This window comes from Saccostrea cucullata, unplaced genomic scaffold (assembly GCF_032062105.1).
Source record: "Saccostrea cucullata isolate Sc308-1 unplaced genomic scaffold, CSIRO_AGI_Scuc_v1 ctg665, whole genome shotgun sequence".
Lineage (NCBI taxonomy): Eukaryota > Metazoa > Mollusca > Bivalvia > Ostreida > Ostreidae > Saccostrea > Saccostrea cuccullata.
The window spans coordinates 349,080-367,037 of NW_026930279.1; the positions used below are offsets into that span (position 1 = coordinate 349,080).

A 17,958-nucleotide genomic window follows, 5' to 3' on the forward strand; every position below is an offset into this window, starting at 1 on the left:
TTACGTTTGAACGGTAAGGGCTAGGGATTTCGTATTTCAAATATGTAATCCTTGTGAAAAGAACTTTTATTGGACACGAAGAACTTTGACCCTTTGACCTAGACCTTGGAGAACACATGTGTACATCTTAACCTTTTTTCTGTTTCGTTTCTATGACAACTGTGAGCGACTCATTACAATTATTTTAAAAGTAAAAATCACTTTGACACATTGCAAGGAATTAACATTGAAAGTTTCAAAACGATTGCTTGAGTAGTTATTGAGAAAATCGAAATTAAAGAATTTTAACATTCCCCTGGTTTCCATGGCAATAATAGATTATTTGAAAATTTTAAATGCAAGGCGCACAACTACAGATACTAATCATTAAAATAAAAAGAGTTTCATGACGAACGTTTAAGGGACCAGAGAGAACACTCTCGGACAAAATTCGTCGCTTTTTACAGGTTTCCATGGCAACGGTAGACATATTGGAACTGAACGACCTCACTGCACAACTACAACCAGTGATCGTCCTTTGAGGAAAGTTTCAGGAAGATTGCCCAAGCCATCTCCGAGAAACAGCCTGGATAAAAAAAACATGCGTACAATATCAATATGTCGTCCCCGACTTCGTTCGGGGCGACATAATTAACTAGAGCCGAGCTCGTTGCAAAGCAACGAGTAGGTCTTCCGTCCTGTTTGACCGGAAGTAACTTTTATTTAAAAAAAAAGAGTAATGAAGTCCAAAAATGGGTTAATCCTCCATATCTTTGTTAAGTATAGCAAAATTAAGCCATTCTTTGGTACTTCCGATTTGACCGGAAGTAACGACGACGGACGGAAAATTAATCTAAGTTTCTAGTGAGACATGTTACTCAAAAACCTGTCAAAAACGGCAAAAATATGCATTTTCTGACTTCTTCCGGTTCGACCAGAAGTGACGTCGCCGGACGTATTTTGACGACCCCATTAGATAAAGCTTGATATTTTGAACAACTTTGCTTCTTTGATGCATAACAAATTCACAGTACTTTTTGAGATATCTCGAAAAAAAATTTTGGCCCCTCTAGGTCCCTTAATTTAGGGGTCAGCCCTTTTTTCGACATATCATTTGAAAGATCTTCTAATTCTGCACAAATTATGTTCAATATATTTTAACAAAATATTTTTAGTTTAGAAGATAAAAAGAAAGATATGAGTAATTTTTGGTTCTTTTAAGCGTTCTAATTTTTGACCCCTATATAGCGCCATTTTGAATACAGAAATCGAAAAACAAAAACCGATGTGCACAACTTCAATCCTTCTATTATCTAAAATCAGTAGAATTTCTGCTCCAGCTTTAGCCGTCTCTGAGCCTTTGTCTGGAAACGAAAGCCTATAAATATTCATTTAAAGGGAAATAACTCAAAACCGGAAGTGGCTTTTTGAAATTTTAAACATTATTCTGATAGAGTTTATTAACGTCTATAACGTCTGAAATTTGGTTGGACGCTTATAGTGCCCTTACTTAACCAATAACATGTCAAAAAACCCGCAAAATTAGCATTTTCTGACAACTTCCGTTTTTACCGGAAGTGACGTCATTTGACGGATTAAGAAATTTTATCCTCATTTTCGGTTGACATTAAAGGCACAAGTACTAAAGAAATTTGAAAAAAATCAAATAAAACCATTTTATTCTATTTCTTTCGACGCAAGAGAGGAAGTTAAATTTTTCGACTACTTCCGGTTCACACCGGAAGTTATTGCAATGGATACGTTTTGTTGACGATTGTTATTGTAATTATAAGTTTTATTAGCCTTTATTCAAAACGATTAAATTTTTCAAAAAAAATTGAAATTTAATATCACTTCCTGTTCGACCGGAAGTGACGGACGCAAAATCAAACGACGCCATGCATAACTCTAAGTGATGTTTTATCATCCCCGAAAATATCGTGATTCAATCTTGAGTGGTTTACAAGAAGATGCTTGGACAAAATGGCAATTTAAAAAAAGAAAATCGGACGAAAAATGTGACCGGAAGTGATTTTTCAAAAAATAAAAAAATGGTCTGGAGATATTATAACAATGCATCATTCCTGAAAAAATCTTTTGAATCGGTTTGGTAGTTTCCGAGAAATCACGTGTACTATGAAAAGGGAATAATAATAACTAGAGCCGAGCTCGTTGCAAAGCAACGAGTAGGTCTTCCGTCCTGTTTCACCGGAAGTAACTTTCACTTGAAAAAAAAAGTAATGAAGTCGAAAAATGGTTTAAACCTCCAAATCTATGTTCATTATTGCAAAATTAAGCCATTTTTTGCAACTTCTAGTTTGACCGGAAGTACCGTCAACGGACGGAAAATTAAGATTGAAGCTTCCAGTGACATATGATATCCAAAAACCTGTCAAGAACAATAAAAATATGCAATTTTTGACTACTTCCGGTTTGACCGGAAGTGACGTCCCCGGACGTATTTTGACAACTCCATTAGATAAAGTTTGACATTTTGAACAACTTTGCTTGTTTGACGTATTATAAATTCTCAATACTTTTTGAGATATAAAACAAAAATTTTCATGGGCCCCAGATCCCTAATTTTAGGGGTCAGCCCCTTTTTAATGATATCAAATGAAAGCTCTTGCAATTATGCACAACTTTTATTCAACATGTCTTAACAAAATGTTTTTAGTTTTCAAGATAAAAAGGAAAATATGTGTAAATTTTCGCTCTTTTAGGCGTTCTAATTTTTGACCGCTATATAGCGCCATTTTGAATGCAGAAATCGAAAAACAAAAACCGATGTGCACAACTTCAATCCTTCTGTTATCTAAAACAAGTAAAATTTCCGCTCCAGCTTTTGTGGTCTCTGAGCCTTTATCCGGAAACGAAAGCCTATGATTTTTCGTTTAAAGAAGGATAACTCAAAACCGGAAGTGACTTTTTGAAATTTTAGTCAGCATTCTGATAGAGTTTATAAACGTCTATAACCTCTGCAAATTTGACCGAAATCCGTTGAGAAATGAGTGAGATATGAGGCCTCAAATTTGGCGTCTAGGAAGTAGAAGAAAAAAAAAAAGAATAATAATCTTTACCCACAGAATCAGTAGAAGGTCTTCCGTTGGAAACGAAAGACCTTAATAATAGGAAACATAAGAAAAACAGTAAGGTCTTCCGAAGAAAGTCGGAAGACCTTAATAAGAAACAGAGTAAAAACAATATGTTCCCCAACTTCGTTTGGGGAACATAATAAGGAACAGAGTAAAAACAATATGTTCCCCAACTTCGTTTGGGGAACATAATTACTGAATTTATTAATTATTTATTTTGTACATGTTGGACGCAATAAAACCAAAATAAACATATTACAATAATTGGTTGGTCATTGGAATGATACAATTATACTGATCATATGGTACACGTTGTTGGTGTTTTTCTTCTGTATAAGCAATACAGAATGGGACTTAAGTGGGCGGAGATACATGAACTTTTCTTTCTGTATTAGCCAACTATTACATCACGATCTAAAATTCTAATGTTCTTGAATTCGAATTGTACTTCGATCAAAAAGAAAAAATTGCAGTTATGGAAAACTGATGGTGAGTTGGATAAACATGATAAATGCCTCGAAATCTATCTGATTTACTCGCATAGCTTTTTTCATGCGTCTCTTTGTGTCCCTTTTAAAATGGTAAAACCAACGGTTCAAGGTTGTAGAATCCATTAAGTGATATTCTATACTCTCCCTTTTTCACAATTCTTGTGCAAACTAACTCAAGTCCATTTTTAAACATTAAGATTTTCTAAAACTCTTCTTAATCCTCATCGCAGACAAATGACCCATTTTTCTCGCCATCTGTTTTTAATATCACATTTTAATAAGAAAATTGAAAAAAAAAAGTGACATCGAGGTCCAAAGAACAGCTATCTGTATTTGTATCTATATTAAGATTTTGACTCCTAAAAAAACGAGTGAAAAAAACCCTTCTTATGTTAGTAAGTTGAATTTCTCGTAAAATATTTTCTAAAGGAATAAAAATTAAACCTGTCCCCAGGATTTATATGTATCAGACATCACGATTATTTGATTTATGCAACAAACTTTGCAATAATATTGTTGTGCACTTGTGCCGAAGCGATTTTATATGCAATATTTAAGAATATCATAAATGTCCGTCACGTGATCAAAACAGTCATTTGACATCACAAACAGACTTTATTATAATACCTGATTTAACTATTATCTCAAGTTCACTGAAATAAATACACTAACACGCTAAAGAAACGCAAAAACAGTAATTTACAAATGTTTGATTTTTTTTTATCTAATGATTTTGAAAAATGAATACAGTAAGGCTAAACTCATCTTCCCAAGTCAAGAGTTTCTGATCCGCTCCGCTCCACATAAACCCTTGACCGAATAGGCGAAGTTTGACGGGGTTTACTGTCACGCCATCTAGTGAGATTTACATATTCTGAACTCTCCTGACCTCTGCTATTAGCCAATCAGAGTAAACGAATTCAACAGCGAATTCGAGATAATATTGGTAGTCGGTAATAAATTCAATATAACTCAACTACAAAACTGAGACAAACCTTTAAAAGGGCTATCTAATGAAAAATACGTTATCCTTGGGACTAAAACTGACGTGTTTTTCTGTTTACGATGTAGTTTCAGTTTAAATAAAACAATGATTTTGATTGGTTCATGAAAACTTGCATGAGGCCATTCAGAGAACGCATTTCAAACCCCGTCAAACTTCGCCTATTCGGTCAAGGGTTTATGTGGAGCGGAGCGGATCAGAAACTCTTGACTTGGGAAGATGGGCTAAACTCACCTTTCAAAACATCAGAGATTTGATAAAAATTTTAAATGATTATCTTTTTTCTTTAGAAATCAACATCTGTCTGATAAAGTACCCTCCTTCCAGACATACAATTAAAACGTGCAAAAGAGAGGAGAATTTATTTTTTGAAATATTGCTGATTTACTTATGATGAACAGTTATAAACCTTTAAAACTCAAAAATATTGTCAATTATTTTGTTAGACAAGCAATTCTTAATTTCTGTTAAGCAGACATAAACTTGACTTCCAGTAATGGTATGAAAGTCGTTCAACCGTGAAATTACCAATATTCAAAAAATCGAACATATCCATATTTTTTAGATGAGAAATTCTTAACTATAAATAATTACTTCCCCCTAAAGTAGGGTGCTGCGTTTCTTTTGCGTGTCAGTATATTAAAATTAAAATCTAGCTCAAAACAAAATGTATATTTTTAAGGCATTTTAACCTTCGGGCAGCCGTATCATAACTGCGCTCTTCTCCAAACTAATCTGACTGAATTTAACGTTTTCCCTGGAAATATTTATATTTATGGATTTTTGGAACTTGTGTCCAATCCCTTTGACATGTTGTCAATAAAATATGTTCAAAACACAAATTTGTACTGCGGATGCTGCACAGCTGAAATTGGGTGTGTTATTAAATTGATTGATAGTGTTTCAAATCATTTAGAGAACTCGATGGGTTCCCTATCGTGTGTACAAATGTGAGGACAGAAACTTTGGCTACGGACTCATTTACCTAGCGCATCATGGAAAATATGCCAGAAGAGCAGTTGCTTTTCATAATGCCATGTTCACTGAATAATCGTTGTTCATCACTTATATTTGTATTCTTTGATTTTTTTTTCAAGAATATCAGAGGAAATCTTGACTTACATAAGGACGCGACTTCTTGTCTTCAGTAAAGAAAAACATACGGCTTTAAAATCAGTACACCTGATCAATGCTTCTTTTCTCTAATAAATCACAAACAAATTATAAAGTATTTCCCTCTCAAACACGGTTATCTGGATACAAGCAGTGCCGTCATTACATTCTCTTAATTTTTGTTTAATGCAGTTGTGACGTCATCGATCAACGTTATTGAAACCCTCCGACAAAAATCAATAATTTTCAACTGTGGTGAAAAATGAGAATGCTTTTATAATGATTATTACTACAGAATTTTTTTCTATGATTCTTTTAATTTTTCTATTTATATTCAATAGCTGAAATCATTCTTGAAATACATGTAGATATTCTAGTTAAAAATTTTCTTCCTGAATATTATCACTCAAGTTTAAAGAGTTATCATTCTTTGTACAAATATGTAAGATACGAAAATATAAAAATATGGTATTTCTGTACAATTTTTAAAAAAGTTTTATTATACAATTAAATACATCGACCAAAATTTAATGTTTAAAGATATAAATCAGCAATTTTAAATATTCTGAATTTCTTTTCTTTTCAAAGAATATTATTAAAAACTTATATTTATTCCTCTTACGAAATATTTCATATATATACTTCTCAACACGTTGTAGATGCTCAGTAGAGCTTATTCTACACGAGTGTGATAGAGCAATATTCTGAATTCCTTTTCTTTTCAAAGAATATTCTTAAAAACTTATATTTATTCCTCTTACGAAATATTTCATATATATACTTCTCAACACGTTGTAGATGCTCAGTAGAGCTTATTCTACACGAGTGTGATAGAGCAAACGCACTCATAGAAGAAGATATTGCGTTTATAGTACTGTGAACGCAATTTGTGTCTACATGTTCATAGTAGGAGAGAGCAGTGAATTTGCAAATATAAATGGAAAATGTGAAAGCTATATTCTAATGCAATTGCTTTATGAAACACGTTTTGACTGGCCAATGTCTTTGAAGCAGTAAAACGAACATTAACGAGAGTGAAAGCATTTCATTGTGACGTCAAAATAGAGCGACGCAAAATCTCTATGCTCCATGACGTATTTCATATAATGAAACTTTACAAAATAAGAAACAAACTGCATGAATTGCATTAGAATGGGAATAACAAATCCTCCTTTAATGCTGATTTAACGGTCGCAAACATCCGTTTTACCGGCTCCGCTTACGTGTTGCCCGTTAAACTCAGTTTGTGACCGTTAAATCAGCATTAACGGTCGCAAATACCAAATTAGAGGATGGTCATTCCCTATTTACAAAGGGACTATTGAAAAAATTGGTGAATATTGGTACTCGTTGGTTTTACAAATCCCGCAAGCTTTTGCATTTGTACAGCCGATTCATGCCAATATTCACCAATATAGTTTCAGTAGTCCTATAATTATAATGAATATGCATGTATGGTGTCAGATTCGGGAATAATTTGTCTTGCATAAAGCGAGCAGAAACGTGTTGCTCAATCTTATATTCAAATTTGCATCAAATACGTTATCCTTTGTATGTGATAAACATTTATTTCAATTGTACTTGCAACTATATTTTTAATGAAAATAAAAAAATAAAAGTAGTAATGATACACTTACTTGTATTTTTTCTTTATGGTGACCATCAGTAGGCTCTAAAATATAAAAACAAATGCAGACCAATGTTCAAAAGTAACAAACTTCTTGAATCCCTTTATTTCATTTGGTATATATTTTTATCTTATTTAATAAGTTATAAAGGAATTGAATTTTATTTATATACCCGGTGTAAAGACGAATAGTGAGCTCCATAGAATAATTACCGGATGGTCAATTCTCAAAAAAGACCAAAAAAGATTTTTGTAGAAAAATAGATCTAAGGGGTCATTTTCTTAGGTGTATGTCCTACAAAAACTTAACCCCGCTGAAAAATGATCCCTTTCCCAACAGAGTGTTTGAACTTCAATGTTACACCAATGATACACAAAAGTTATGTCATGTTAATCATATTATGGAGTGTGAAGTTGGACAGAAAGACAATCTACATTCAAACATACGGCATACATGTATTACTGCTCATGGGAATGGGATGTGAATATTTTCACATGGCACATCTCTTAGATGTGGATTACTTTTACTATTAGTGACATCAAACCAGGTTGAAAGAACCATTTCTTTTCTATATGAACATGATGAAATGTGCATTATGTTCCTTGAAATATGGAAATTTTGTTGATTTTGGGTAATTTTAATCAGCTTTTTTAAAGAAATATTTAAATGTCCCATAAATATTTTTATGTGTTTAGACTAACTTATGTACCATCTATACAATGCACTGCTTCCTGAATTTCAATTCAGTGTAAAAGAATATAAAAAAATCACTTTTAATAAAGGTCTAACATGGAAATTTTGTCAAAATGCCCGAACCCCGAAAGATAAGCGTTGTTTAGGCATTATGTAGAATTGCAGTTTTTAAAAAAATATGTTGTAACACTAACGAGGAATAATGGTAGTTTTGAAATTAAAGTAGGTTTTTCAATTCTTGTCTTCTTTTAAGCTCATTTTTATTCACTAAAACCTACATAATCACGTTCTTTGGTCAAATTTAGGAACAATTTACAGGGGAAACAAAACTGCCGTTACCATAGAAACGAGACATTTTTTTTAAATAAAAAAAATTCAAAAGCACTTATAATTATGATATGACAATATGAGTACACACAAAAAGTTTCATTAAAATTGAAAATGTAGTGTGACCATGCAGGTATTATTGATATTGTTTGATAATTACAGAGAACTGATATGAAGCATCTTAAGAGATCGAATTTTTCAGTCATTTGCAAAAAAAAAAAATATTTTTACTTTTAAAGTTCATGTTTTGATTTAGATCAATTACAAAGAAAGTTAAAGGTTTGGGAATTAAATGTGCATATGCATATGTAAAATTGATTAATATTTATTGTAACTGTTAAGAATTTGACTGAATTGTACACGTACATTCATTACTATTATTTTTTAGGACATCTGATTTGTACGGGCCAGGTGAAAAATATTTTTATTTGTTCGTAAAAATTTGATATTCGTTCGGACGAATGAGATATTTGTTCGGACGAGTTAAATATTTGTTTGGACGATTAAGTTATTCGTTCAGACAAATTAGAAATTCATTCAGACAAATTAATTATTTGTTCGGACAATTTAGAAATTCGTTCGGACGAATTAGTTATTTGTTCAGACGAATTAGTTATTTGTTCGGATGAATTAGATATTTGTTCGGACAAATTAGAAATTCGTTTAGACAAATTTAATTTTGTTCGGACAAATTAGATATTTGTTCGGACGAATTAGTTATTTGTTCGGATGAATTAGATATTCATTTGGACGAATTAGAAATTTGTTCGGACAAATAAATTATTTCTTCGGACAAATTAGACATTCGTTCGGACGAATTAATTATTTGTTCGGACGAATTAGATATTTGTTCGAACAAATAAGTTATTTGTTCGGACAAATAAAATATTTGTTCGGACGAATTAGATATTTGTTCAGACGAATTAGATATTTGTTCGGACAAATTAGAAATTCGTTCAGACAAGTTAGAAATTGTTCGGACAAATTAGTTATTTGTACGGACGAAAAAGATATATGTACGGACGAATTAGTTATTTGTTCGGACAAATTAGTGAAAATGTGAACAACTGTCAGGACACCGCGATTAATTTGTGATTTACACCAAGACGTTTCATTTTATTTTGATTCTTTGCAAAATAACTTTAATGAACAAGTTTTCATTAAATATTTTGAATTTTAAGATAAGTCGTTTTAATATTGATCTCTTTCGTAATTTTTTTATGTACAAATTCACTACCATTTATTAATCATTACATGTGCATGATTTTTGAAATACATTTCTGATACATATGTCGCCGATTTGTATCTGAAATATTGCTGATTCGGCGTAAAACATTCAATGAATAAATCTGGTATATATGCGGTGTATAAAATATACCTGATTGTGAATTAAGGTATACCTTTACTCAGATAACCGAAAATTCCACTGATAAGAACGAAAAACTACCTATTGCACATTGTACACATATGATTCTTGTGTTAAATATCAATTTCAAATAACTAGATCAATGACCTACTTTTCATGCTAGTGACCCCTGAGTATTTCTCGGGAAATACCTCAATTTTTCACACTATGATCAATTTTTTTCTATATAAACAAAATATTACAAGCAACTAAACTCTTTGAATAATGAAAAATAATAGCAATGGAACAGCGTTGCTTCATATAAAGAAATGTATGGAGTTTGGGCCATAAATGTGATAATTATTACTGTCCGAATTTCCTCTGTCATATTTATATTTTTTCACCATTTTTAATCGAGTATTACAAAAGTCTGACTGTGCCCTTAATCTTATGGTACTAATATTATATGGGGTCAATGATCAAATTATTGAGATATGCTGTCTGGAATGGTTTTTGTACATATTTTTGAATTTCTTCATGTCATAGTATTCAATTATTTGAAATAATTTATGAGCTTTAACATAGACAATATTTGCAAAATGATGTTTAGTAATACATGTAACCTTTACTTTGTGATTAATATTGCAAGAAATAAAATTTTTTGACAAAAATGAAAAATTAAAAATTTTGTCTGAATTTCCTCTACATTACTGTACATTGACATTTGTGCCTGTACATTTTCTTTAATTACTAAAATATTAATTTTTTAAATTGATTTTTATTTAAAACTTGCTTATTTTATCCTTTTAGAACAATTTTTGACTTAACATATTATATTTTATATATTTCCTTTTCGTTTTCTGAAATCTGAGTAAAGGTCGTCCTTAAGAAACAATCACAAAAATGAACCTGTTCGTATTGATCCCAGATTGTTCCTATGACTCGCGAGCCTGTAAATTACGATGTCAACCGGTCAATCTGGTATATTCCCTAGTCAATTCAATTGATTTACAGAGCATAATTTTAGCCCCCTCCCCTTATTGGAGAGGTACATGTAGTCAAACAAACTATTTAATTTCACTTTCAGCATTTCTTAATTTTGTTTATACGCTTTTACAATTGAGTACCAGTTCGAATGTTTGTTAGGCAAATGACTCACTAGAAAGGGGACATTGTGAAACCAACTCCTTTTATGGGGAAAATAAATCATGAATGAATGAATGAATGTCAAAATATTTTCAAGTAACCCCCCCCCCCCCCCCACCTATTTAAAAAAGGTCGGTTGTCTTAATCATTGAGAAGCTTAACTTGCATTAAATTATGGTGTTTTAAAATTTTACAGCACTTTCTAGGAACGTACATGTATTCTTCTATTTTTTATCCTTTTTTCGTTTAATTTGGTCAATATTATACTTGCATGTTTTAGATATTTATAACATAACTTCATGCATTTTAATGTTATTTAAATATACCATAAAAATTCGTGTGGGTCAATGTTCGTGGGTAGCCAAAATTTCCTGGTTCGTGGGGACGTTATTACATTGGTAACAAATTCTATTTCTTTTTTTTCCTCCAAAGTTAAAACAAAGAAGGATAACTCCGTCAATGTTGCTTATTTAAGTTATCTACCTTGTGAAAACAAATTAAAATGGATCGGCGGCTTGCACTGACAAATTACAGCCGTGATGTCGCAGTAAAATATGATTATAAAGATCACAATTGGTACACAGAACCTGTTTTTAAATCTCTAAATGAGAACAACTATGGGCGGCGGAAAGGGTAAAAAAGACGTTAATGCAAAACTAACAACTGATTTTATAAACATAATGAAATACAAAACAGACAACCTTAAAAACAAAATCAACAGACTCGTTTGCAAAATCAACAGACTCCGATGCGAAACCAACGATCACCAATGCAAAACCAACGATTACTTACTGAATTGTCGCTAGATGGCGTGCAAAAAACATACTTTTGTACCCTTTCCGCCGCCCATAAACAACGACGACCATGACAACAATGTCAAAATTGACTTTAAAACGTCTATCAGGAAACCATAATTGGCTACTTAGCACCCGCTCCGAAATCGCACTGAAAAGTGTCCTCATCAAAGGGGCATGTGAGCGTATTGGACTATTATGTAGACACTTTTTAAATTTAATAGTTGCAATTATTATAATTGTATTACTTATTGTTTATGGTTATCGATGTCTTTGATACTTAATATTTTGTTGGTTTTTTTTTTTTTTTTTGGGGGGGGGGTTGTGTCAATAACCACGTACATATTTTCGTCTTTATGCGCAATCACACGCACGAACAATGATGATTCCACAATAGATACTTAATAGTTTAGATAGTTTTTAACGATATTAGAAAGAATCCATTGGAGATGGATTTATGAGATTCCCTCTTTTTGTTCCTTTATTACAAAATACTTAAATGTGGGAACAGCAGTATAAAAGCAAAACTACAATTGTCCTAGCTAGTAAGCCCCACCTTAAAAAAAAATTAAGACCTATCGAAAAAGAGGCTCGATATTTTGAGTCCGAAGTTTATTTGATATAATACAGTGCATCCACGTAGCATCGCTTTTGAAAGTCCTCCTAAATAGACAGATTGTATATCTCTCTATACAAGATAATTTGTGCAAACATCTAATTTGTCCGAACAAATATCTAATCCGTCCGAACAAATAACTAATTCGCCCGAAGGAATTTCTGATTCGTCCGAACTTATTCGTTCATACGAATATTTTATTCGTTCTTACGAATATTCTATTTGTTGGAACAAATAACTAATTCGTCCGAACGTTTATCTAATTTGTCCGATAAAATAATTGTCCGAACGAATTTTCAATTCATCCGAACGAAAATTTTATTCGTCCGAACAAATAACTAATTCGTCCGAACGAATTTTTAATTTATGTCCGAACAAATAACTTAGTTTTCCGAACAACTAACTCGTCCGAACGAATGTTTTATTCGTCCGAACAAATAACTTATTCGTCTGAACGAATTTCTAATTTGTCCGAACAAATAAAAAAAATTTACTTGGCCTTCCAACGGCGCCGTAGATTTGAGAGCGTAAATTCTCACTGTCGTTATTTACCGATTATAACATTTGAACAGAGTATTCTAAGTACTTATGTTACACTTAAAATTGATTTAATGTCTGTATTTCATTTGCAAAATAAACAATTTTTTTTCTTTTTTCTCGTTCCTCTATTTTATTTTTTTTTCTTATTTCATTTAATTGTGTAGCCATTTTAACAGAAGAACTTCACAAAATAATTTGACTTTTAATTTGATAAAAAATGCAATCATGTTTTCAACATCGTTAATGAAGAGCAGATAATTTTTACCTTTATTCAAAGAAGATTTATTTCCATCCATATTTTTAAATTGCTGCAGACAGGTAATGCTACTAATAAAGAACGCTAAAACACAATATATTATATAACACGGTGTCTGATCATTGGACAAACTTAGGACCAATCAGAATTACCGACAATCTTTGTATTCTAAAACTTTTTATTCTTTTCAACAGGGTCATTATAGAATGCAGTGTGATAAAATTTGTTTATCTAAGGAATGACTCATACGTAAGCGAATTTAAAATCTCTGACAGCAAAAGTACTTTATTACACGGGTCTTTCTTGAAAAATAATGGAGTGTCGATTTTGCAATCCGACAGTGAAAAAACTTTCACGTGAGTTTCCTCCATTTCCAATTTCTGCCAGTTGCAAACATGTAACAGATATATGTATACAGGCAAGTACTTTCTTGTTTGATAATATTTACATTACACATTAGTCAGATATTCATAAGGCATATTCAAAGAAAATCATAATAAAAAATAATTTCATTTGTATTTTCAGTGTGTGATAAAGCATGTTGAGAAAAACCGTGTTTGTCCATATCCTGACTGCCTCACGGAAATACATCCTGATTCTCAAAATATTTTGATAATAAAGCAGATTTCTGAAAATCTTTTCACAGAATATGAGACGTTTTACACAGCAGAAACTCCTGTGCAAACAGCAAAGGGTTATATTTATGTGTCAACTCTAATAGGGAACAGGAAATTATTCATGTTTAGAGAAAACAAGGAAATTTTTGAACTGAAACACGAAATTCAAGAGGCTTTCTCTGTTGAAATCAAGCTTCAGAAACTTTTCCATAAAGGGCAGTGCTTAAACGTAAGTATTAAATTGTTTTAAAAATTTTATGAAAAGCTGCGATATTTTTCTTCGATAAAGTTGCAATATAATATTTTCAGAACACGGATTCTAAAGGGGTACGGTGCATTTTGGCAGACTACAATGTGTGCGCTGGTGATCAAATCTATTTAATTAAATTATTGTGTGAGTTACCCTCCAAGATACTTAAGATAACGCTTGATGTTGATTGGGGCTATCCACAATCACAAGAAAAATGGTTATTTGGGCTAATTACATGGACAAGACATCACCGAGATTACTTAGATGCATCCTGCTTTGCATTTGAGGACAATTCTGATGAATATTTCGTTGTTAACATACAAAATAAAGAACAGCCTGGAATAAAACATCAATCGGAATTTTTAGACAGAAAACGAAAGAGGGGACATCATAAAATGTCAGTTTCATTACAAGATTTGAAGGATACAGTTACCCATTTATTTTTCACGCTTAGTGCAAGAGGAGAAGGCCGGACTGTTGATCATTATATTGCACCAGAGCTGAACATTTATGAATCTGATAGCACTAATTCTGAAAACTTATGTGAAACATCATTAGCTGGTTGCAGTGACCAGTCAGTAATCATCTGTAGCGTATATCGCTCTGAAGATTCTGTTTGGCGAATTTCTGATGTCAGAAAGTCCTGCAAAGGAAATATTAATGACACTTCTCATCTCGTATCGGAAATGAAACTTCTTAAAAATAAAATAAAATAATTAGACAGAGTTCAAAATATTGATGTATATAACACTTAACATGCAATGAAAATGCGCCTTTTCATTAATCAAGAGAAAATGCAATTAGCCTACATGTAAATTCTTGCAGACGTCAAGATAGATATTAATGACGAAATCGTTCGGAGAAAGTTCCCCCGGTGTAAGAAAATAAAATTTTGTATTAAGTGTTCTTGTTTTCATTTATTTAAGCGTACAAATATATTTAGATTGATTGTATATATTGTTTAACTCCCATTCGAGAATTTTTCACTCATATAGAGACGTTACTGTATGCAGGTAAAGGGCTTCAAAGAATGTTTCCACTTAAGCATAGCTGCCCTGGCCCTTTTCCCGGACCCCTCTAACTTTACCTAATTAACTCAAACCTTAATTATTCACACTTAACCAATATTTTGTTTTCGGTGTGATAGATAACTTGCAAAAATTTTCATTGAAAATGGCGCTTTAGTTTTATTTAATGTAATTTTAAAAGCCGTCTAGTGGTTGTAAATTCCGGAATGTTGCGCTTGTCCGAGTTAAGTTTTGATTGTGACACATTTATATTCGGAGTAGGTGGGGCACTATATATCGATCGATTGAAAACACATGTAATATCCAGTTATAATGGTTCTGGGATAAAATACAAAATATACAGAGAAGTAAACAATATTCATAAAGAACTTCTCCATAATCATGTCATTTTTTTTGTTTTTTTTTTTTAAATAGGGGTGCTGGGGAGGATCTTTGAGATGTACATGTACTCCCGACTTCAATCCATACCCCATCCCCCATTTTGGTTGTTTCTAGGAGAAAATTTAACACTTTTTTTAACTTTTATTACACAGTTCCATTTTACCTATTTACAAATGCCAGTTAACCCGGGTATTTATTATAACCAACATAAAAACAACAAAGAAAAAGAAAATTACAAAATAAGTCATTATAACAAATTTGTTAGAAGTTTGAATAGGTCTTTAAACATACAAGTTTTTGACAAAATTTAACATGAAATTTATATCTTTTTCTAATGAATATCTAATGCTTTCTTCTAACATGAACTTCTCTTGTATATTTTCTATTCTGCTTTTCATTTTAAATTTATATATTTTATATGCCAAATATGATATTATAGTGAATCCTACAACAATATGTTTCCATTGCACATCATAGTTCATAACAATATTCAACTTTTGCCATACACTTTTTACATTATCACAATCAAAAATTAGATGTTTTATATTTTCATTTCCACAAAATTCACATTTTGCATTTTCCCTTAATTTACATTTTTGTAAAAAAGAATTACAACATAAAATATCATTCAACAAATTTATAATTAAATTCACTTAGACGTTTATCATACATGAGTTTGATTTTATTTCTATAAATGTTACAACAGTATTCTTTACTCACACAGAAGTTTCGACCTAATATTGATTGATAACATGGATATTTAAACTTTTTAGACAGCATATTCTCATAGAAAAACTTACATTTTTTTATCTGTAATACAATTAAAACCACTGTTAAAATTGAAAGAATTTACAGAAGTTGTCTTGGTAAAAATACAACACTTCATATCAAACATGTTACTCTGTTTCGTTACTACTTTTTTTAGAATCTTGTACTCACACAACCAGTTAGATTTATTTATCAAAGTATTTAAAATTTCTTGTAATGTTTTAAAGTTACCATTTTCATCAAAGAGATCTTTCGTATAAAAAATATAACTTGCAATCCAATTTTTAAAACATATTGTTGTACCTTTCAATTGGTATAAATTGTTATTCCAAAGTGGTTGTTGCGCAAATTTGAATTTGATAAATTTGATATTTCTATTTCCTTTTTACATTCATTGAAATAACAGAATATTTCTGTATAAAAAGTAGACAGGTGAGAAATAAGTGAAAAGTTTTCGAGTTTTCTTTCAGACAATGTAAGTAAATAATTAATGTCTCTATTCATTTCATTCAGGTATCCATTTATGACTTTATTCAGTATACAAGATTCATCACTAAGTCTTGTTACCCAAGATGCCTTAAAGGCCTTTAATTTTAGTTCAGTATCAACTAATCCTATTCCCCCTTCTTCTTGTTTGCCTATAACAGTGTCTCGCTTAATTCTATCTCGTTTGATCCATATAAAATTGAATACACTACTGTTTAATATTTTATCAACTCGTAGTCTGGAATTGGTAATATGGAGCCAACATATATTAATTTTGATAAAGCTAAAGAATTAACTACACAAGACGTTCCAAAAATTGTTAATTCTCTTGTTTCCATGATTCAAACAGTTTTTCCATATCTTCATAAATTTTAATCCAATTCAAGTTGTAGTATTGGTCTTTGTTATGACCAATAAAAATACCTAAGCAGCGAACAGCATCATTAGTTACATTTATACCACACACATTTGAGTGCCTATCCTTGAGACTACCTAAAAGTATACATTGTGTTTTATTCAGATTAATTTTTGATCCAGCATGGTTGCAGAAAGTTTGAACACTTTCAATTGCTGTTTCTAATGAGGATATATCTTTTAAAGCTAAAGTTTTGTCATCCGCATGTTGTAGATTTTTTATTTCTGGAGAAGTTGCATTTAGTTTAATACCTTTGATATGTTCATTACTTTTTATTTTTTAGCTAATATTTCTGCGAAAAATAAAAATAGCAAATCTGAAATGGGACACCTTTGTCTTATGCCTCTAGACATAGAACACGTTTTGGAAATCAAACCATTATTTTTTTACTTTAAAAATTGGGTTGGTGTATAAAATTTTTATCCATCTGATAAAGTTTTCCCCAAAGTTAAATTTTTCTAGTACTTTAAATGAAAAATTCCATTCTATCGAATCAAAAGCTTTTTCAAAATCTATAAATAACAAAAGTCCTTCACTATTATTTTCCATACAATGTTCATAAATATCTAAAACAGTTCTAGCATTAATTCCGATATAACGTCCTTTAATATATGCTGATTGTTCATTACTTATTAATTGATCTATTGAACACTTAAATAACACTGGCAAAATATTTATTACCATTGTCTTCTACGATAATTTATCTACACAACCATATATGGCTTGAATGTCTTTGTTTTCATTTTTCTCCGTAAACAGCGTCAAAACTCTGCCCACCGAGTGGAAAAGTCGACTCAACCATGGAACAGTATGTACTGATCCCGCACAGAGATTTTTATTGGTTGGATTCATAAGGATACTTAAGATTTATGCTTAGATACACACTAAAGTATAAATAAATTCTTAGTTAAGAAAAAAATCCTAAGTCATATTCATATAAAATCTAAATTTCTTAATAAAAGATGAAAAGGATGAGCTGACTTGCGG

At 31.4% G+C, this 17,958-nt stretch overlaps 1 protein-coding gene across 1 annotated transcript; it reads left to right on the forward strand.

Annotated features, from left to right (window-relative positions):
• Positions 1-13,568: 13,568 nt before the first annotated feature.
• LOC134283571 (uncharacterized) lies at positions 13,569-14,815 on the forward strand. The gene is made up of 2 exons (XM_062766088.1): positions 13,569-13,872; positions 13,953-14,815. The coding sequence occupies exons 1-2, from the start codon at positions 13,765-13,767 to the stop codon at positions 14,607-14,609; spliced, it is 765 nt and encodes a 254-aa protein (XP_062622072.1). The 5' UTR covers positions 13,569-13,764; the 3' UTR covers positions 14,610-14,815.
• The last annotated feature ends 3,143 nt before the right edge of the window (positions 14,816-17,958 follow it).

What these genes read in the sequence shown, in the direction of transcription:
- LOC134283571 (XM_062766088.1), top strand. Translation starts at nt 13,765, where the DNA reads ATGTTTAGAGAAAACAAGGAAATTTTTGAACTGAAACACGAAATTCAA. An exon ending in ATAAAGGGCAGTGCTTAAAC is followed by an intron (nt 13,873 to 13,952) that starts GTAAGTATTAAA and finishes TAATATTTTCAG; the next exon opens with AACACGGATTCTAAAGGGGT.